Source organism: Panicum hallii, chromosome 2, assembly GCF_002211085.1.
Source record: "Panicum hallii strain FIL2 chromosome 2, PHallii_v3.1, whole genome shotgun sequence".
Classification (NCBI taxonomy): Eukaryota; Viridiplantae; Streptophyta; class Magnoliopsida; order Poales; family Poaceae; genus Panicum; species Panicum hallii.
In genome coordinates this window covers 35,658,858-35,664,269 of record NC_038043.1, presented here as the reverse complement: position 1 = coordinate 35,664,269, position 5,412 = coordinate 35,658,858, and the positions used below count along the sequence as shown (strand labels likewise).

General features: G+C 42.1%; 1 protein-coding gene and 1 long non-coding RNA gene across 3 annotated transcripts; both read right to left on the bottom strand.

Annotated features, from left to right (window-relative positions):
• Positions 1 to 473: 473 nt before the first annotated feature.
• Positions 474 to 5,116, bottom strand: LOC112881721. Of its 2 annotated transcripts, XM_025946551.1 has the most exons (4): positions 4,817 to 5,116; positions 4,090 to 4,176; positions 922 to 984; positions 474 to 833 (listed from the first exon to the last, which is right to left on the bottom strand). In XM_025946551.1, exons 1-4 carry the CDS (start codon positions 4,937 to 4,939, stop codon positions 756 to 758), a joined length of 351 nt encoding a protein of 116 aa, XP_025802336.1. In that variant the 5' UTR covers positions 4,940 to 5,116; the 3' UTR covers positions 474 to 755. The 2 variants fall into 2 exon arrangements, with proteins under 2 accessions (XP_025802336.1, XP_025802337.1); XM_025946552.1 differs by lacking the exon at positions 4,090 to 4,176 and having other exon boundaries at positions 4,817 to 5,115.
• Positions 2,282 to 3,005, bottom strand: LOC112879761. Its single transcript, XR_003226156.1, has 3 exons — positions 2,905 to 3,005; positions 2,678 to 2,803; positions 2,282 to 2,385 (listed from the first exon to the last, which is right to left on the bottom strand). It is a non-coding gene; the product is annotated as an uncharacterized LOC112879761 (long non-coding RNA).
• Positions 5,117 to 5,412: the final 296 nt, after the last annotated feature.

Here is a 5,412-nt window from a genome sequence, read left to right as displayed (position 1 = left end):
TCTCGATAATTTCATAACAAAATTCACGGAGTACGATTTAGATCTTTACAGCAGATGGTATACTTGCATATACAAAATCAAAGAAATACGTAGGGATCTTCAGTGGTCTGCGACCGCAGGGCAAAGTGTGGGCGAGCACAACGGTAGCAAGAAGCCAAACACTAGCAAAGAAAGAACTCAGTGGCGCACCTAACTAGGGGAATGACAAACTGTAGCCACCATCCAAACAGGCCATCACACTGCTACCCTAGTTCCCGGGTTTTTTTCAGGCTTAGAAAAGAGATTTTACTTTTCTGGAATAAAGTAATCAGGATATGATTAAATAGAGTATTTCTAGGAACAAACCTCAATCGGATCCACATGCAGCAACTAGTCACCCTGATATTTCTTTTACAATATAACGGCATCATATTGTCCAGGGGCTTTGCCAGTCTGCGCTATAAAAACTGTCACCTCCAACTAATATGACACCATAGCAAACCACTCGCATTCGAAAAAAAAGACGTGCAATATACTCATTCCTGGTTGTGGTTGGGGAAATGTTTAATTTACCGGAATGAAGGTCGATAGCTCAGCATGCATTTGGTATTGCTGTGCTAATCTAAAGGCCTGGACTATACCCTAACATGAGTACATGGCAGGCATTCCTCGAACTAGGAAAGAGACCAGTAAAGCCCCAGGGTTCAACTCTGACAACGAATGCCTCCATGTTAACTCCCTAGGCCTTCTCTCATCACAGATTCCTAATGGCAGAATTAGTTTGTTTCAGAATACTTGAAACCATGCTTCTTGAAATATTCCCGAAATCCATACACGCTCTGATCATAGTTGAACTGCAGGAGACATAATTCATCGTCAGCTCACCAAAAATATTTGGATTCAACTATTAAACTGATTGGCACAAGCTCAAGAATTACTTACAGGTAGCACTTTTACAGAATACTTGGTGATGTTAGGATCCACGCTCTTTCCTTGGCTTGCAGCCTGGGAAAGTACAGAAAAATCATTACCAGACAAAAAGAATGGAAAACATATGCCACCCAAATTATGGTGGCAGAAAAAAACTATCAGCACTACAACCAATTAATACAGAATACCTGAGAATGTAACAACATTTTAGTGCTGTACACAGCTGAGCAAGTAATTATTTAGGCTTCCGATACCATTTAAAATCAACCAGCAAACAGTAAATGTAGGTGACATAGGGTTTTTTTTTCTCAAAGTGAAAGCACTATAGCCCTGAATTAGGTTCCAAAGTTCTGAAAATTCATGAAGGGGTTTGAATCATAGAGGACATATATCTACAGGAACTTGCTTTATATTTACAATATCAAGCAAATTTTTTCTTGAACTTTTTATCAAACAAGAGCACAAGACCTCCAGCTTGTTGAACATCTCATGCACAAATAGTTTCTTCCTCTGGGATCATCCAACAAATATATTATTTATAGCTAGCAACTTATTATCGTCTAGCCATGAATACTAATGAAATTATAAAGAACATAACATCAAGACCTATGACAAAAATGCTCACAAAAGAGTGATAGTAACTTAGCAGGACTAAGGTCACAACCAAATTGCATCTCACTACAGGAAAATAGGCTATTTTCGTCGGCCAGAAGCCGACGAAAATAGGCCAAATGCCGACGAAAATAGCTATTTTCGTCGGCCCCCCGACGAAAATAGGCCGACAAAATAAAGTCGACGAAAATAGGCTTATTTTCGTCGGCTGCCGACGAAAATACACGTATTTTCGTCGGCCACGTGAGCCGACGAAAATAACACAGTATTTTCGTCGGCCACAACAGCCGACGAAAATAGGTAAATATTTTCGTCGGTAATGAACAGTATTTTCGTCGGCCACCTGGCCGACGAAAATACTTGGGCTCCTGCAAAAAAAAACAGCTTTTATGCTGTTACGAAAGTCACTCATCCATGACATGCGGGGTCTGTGTTCAGCCTTTGTATCCTCAAAATTGCCTTCCAGAACTTGTTTCTTTTCAAATAGAAAGAACGGCTGCCATAGAGATCCAAGCAGTTAATTAGCAGCAGGATTACAAATAGCAGCAGATTTCTTCCAGAAATCCAAGCAGTTAATTAACATAAAAATAGTCATCAATAACTAGAACATACCACAATATTCATACATCATCACACAATCATGAAATACATCTCATAAGTGCAATTACGAAATCCATAGTCTAATATATATGTCAAACAAATCTAACATCACAACTATAAACAAATCCATAGTCCTCGAGTACTCGTCGAACACTAATTATAAACTTGGTTCTGCACCTTGCATTTCTTTTCACACACTGGTGTAGGATAAGCAGGTTCGCATCCAGGATGCTTGCAACCAACCTGATCGAAATATGGATCGCACTGCAAAAGAGTGTAATTGTTGGTCTTCTCTGTGTATATATCAATATGCGATGCTATGAATTTAAAATGAAATCATGTTTTTGAACTCAAAGGGAGTAACTGTTCTGGACTCAACAAAGAAACATGCTGTGCCTCTACCATGTAGGGAAAATTTTAAATTAAGCATGGACAATGGAGGATGACAATCTGCTTAAACTACCACCTTTGCTGTCTTGGGAGGAAAAGGGTTATCACAGTTGGATTACTAATGGAGCATTCAGGGGCAGTCAAGTTGTACAAAGTATGCTAATACCTCCTCTGTGACAACACCATTCTGAACAAAGTAGCGCCATGCCATGATAGGATAGCCTCCATCACAACCATCACCGCACATAAAACCGCAGAATGCCAGTAGGTCATTGACTGGTAGTGAAATGTTCTGCAAGGAAAAGAAACAATAGTTTATTCATGCAAGAAAAGGACCAACAATGCCAGTTTAAAAACAGTATGAGTATATCCATGGCGGTTATATTCAGTCACCATGTTCATATGAATGCAAAAACGATCTTGGAGGCACTCCACGGCACCAAATGCCCAACAGGAGCCACAATGACCCTATCATCATTCACCAAAGATGAAAAGGAGTACGTCAGTACATTCACCAGGGAACCAAAATCGATTTCAGGCTTAAAGGGCGTTAGCAGTGAGTTAATCAAGTAAACTTATCAAGTATGTTCCCAATTGTAGGAACTAGGAAGGAATTGGATCGAATTGAAACAGGAAGAAGAGCTCAGATCTTGGATGGGTACCTTGTTGCTTTTTTGCTGTTCCTTCTTCCCCGTGAATCCTGCTCATCCCCGGGGGGTGCGGGGGGCAGTGGGCGCGGGGTGCGAGGGCGGCGCGGGCAGCGGCGGCTGGCCGCGCGGGCGGCGGCGCTCGCGGGCGGTGGCGGCGGGGGCAGCCGGCGCGCGGGGGACGCAGGGGGGGGCAGCGCGGCGGGGGCGGCCGGGAGCGGGGCCGGCCAGGGCGCAGGGGGGGGCGCGGCGCGGTGGACCGCGCGGGCGGCGGGGGCAGCCGGGGCGAGGGGGCGGCGGGGCGCGGGGGTGCGCGCGGCGCGGCGGGGGGCGGCGGCGGCGTGCGGGAGCGGCGGGGGCGGCGGGCGGCCGGGGCGAGGGGTCCGGGGGTGGGCGGGATCGAGTGGATAAGTGTGGCGGCTGGCGGCTGGGTTGCGTGGCGATTTATTAGGGCACAGGTAGTTTCGTCGGTCCAATGCGCCGAGGAAAATAAAGATGCTAATTTCGTGGGGCTGAGTGGACCGACGAAAATAAGAAGCTTAATTTCGTGGGTCTGAGCAGGCCGACGAAAATAGGATCTTATTTTCATCGGCCTAGGTTAAGCCGACGAAAATAAGACGTTTGTTTCGTCGGTCGTTTTTAGGCCGACGAAAATAAGGTAATTTCGTCGGTTTTCACAAACCGACGAAATAATTTACGTATTTTCGTCGGCTTAGCTCAAGCCGACGAAAATAAATTTGGCCGACGAAATTGATCTATTTTGGTGTAGTGTCTTGATCCATTATGCTAGTATCCAAAATCCCAGTGGGCACAAATCAAATAAAAGAAGGTGTGAAATAGTAACCAAAGTAGGAATGGAAATTGCAATGAAGAACCATAACAAAGAAACTGAAACATTTGAACCTATGTACATGAAGTAAACGAGTATAACCTGTTCCGGATTGTAAAATACTTTAACAAATGGATATTCATTCCTTTGCCTTGTGAGGCAAAACCCTGGATACTTTGGGCACTCGACCTGACAGCAGAGAAGAAGAATATTCACTGCCTACTTTGGAGGGAAGCACAATTTGTAATGTGGCCAAAAGTATCCAACATATATTTGGAGGAAACCAAAAGTTGATATAGACTGGTTTGGTAAGCAAAACAACCTTATGAAAATATAACTACTCACTCATTTCTAGCTTAATCGAGCATGTTTTGTCAATCCTAATAATGAAGTACCAAAAAGAAATAAGCTATCTGCACACCCAAGCTTTTCATCAAGCTGCTTGTCTAAGTAAAGCAGAAAAGAACATATTAAGAGAAATATGCAAACATAGGCAATGTTGAATTTCCACAAATGAAGCTGAAAACTACAATTGAAAGCATTCACAAATGATAGAGGCATCAGATTAAGTTACACAGTAAAATTTGAATGAGACAATCAGGACAAAATTTGTGAATTTATCATCAGATAAACAATGGTTTTAATCCCAACAAATATATTGCAGTTTAGGCCTAATAAGCTATAACATTTACAGTGTTAATTTGGGCATTAAGTAGTTATTGAAGCATTCCAGGTCCACAGCCTTGTTCAAATAGTTCAGCAAATAGAAGTGATCTGACAAGACTGTAAATGGAAATTTTCGTGTAAATGTAAATCAATAGTAGCTTACTCTGACAAACTTGATATGTGGATAAAATGTGGCAGCTGCCTCTTCCGGTACTTTATCAGGATGATGTGTATAAGTGCACCTAATAAGGTAATTTTCAGGATTAAAGTGAGTGAATGCTGTCATATATGAGTATTTGCTATTCTATTTAGTGTTTCTGAACAAAATACAGCAGAGTTAGTATACTTAATAGTAAAGGCAACAACTACAGGCCTTCCTTCATGCAATAGCTGTACAAACTGACGCTCAGATGCGAATGGTATAATTCTTGATGGCCCTAGGTCCTTAGGATATCCAGTGTAGTACCTGTATTTTTCAAGTTTAGGATAACATTAAGACATAGCATGAAATGATAAAACTAAAATATGTTAGTGTGTTTAGTTCCGAAAACACTATATATACAAGCCGCTAATGCATTGGGTGTGTCTAGATATTTTATTATAGATTTAGATCTAGCAATGACTTCTAGTGCTGGAAACTGTTTTGCATACTTGTTTGGTATGTAGGCTATGAATGAGTTCAGAATCTATCTTCTTATCTAAATAAAAAATGAGCCACAGTACCAAACCATCATCAAATAGGGCATGCTCAGAGTTCTC

Bases quoted from the DNA above. Each gene is read 5' to 3' on its own strand.
- LOC112881721 (XM_025946551.1), bottom strand. From the start codon at position 4,939: ATGACAGCATTCACTCACTTTAATCCTGAAAATTACCTTATTAGGTGC. The intron at 4,177-4,816 runs GTAAGCTACTAT...CTCTGCTGTCAG, and splicing joins CACATATCAAGTTTGTCAGA to GTCGAGTGCCCAAAGTATCC. The intron at 985-4,089 runs GTTATACTCGTT...GTACTTTCCCAG, and splicing joins TATTTTACAATCCGGAACAG to GCTGCAAGCCAAGGAAAGAG.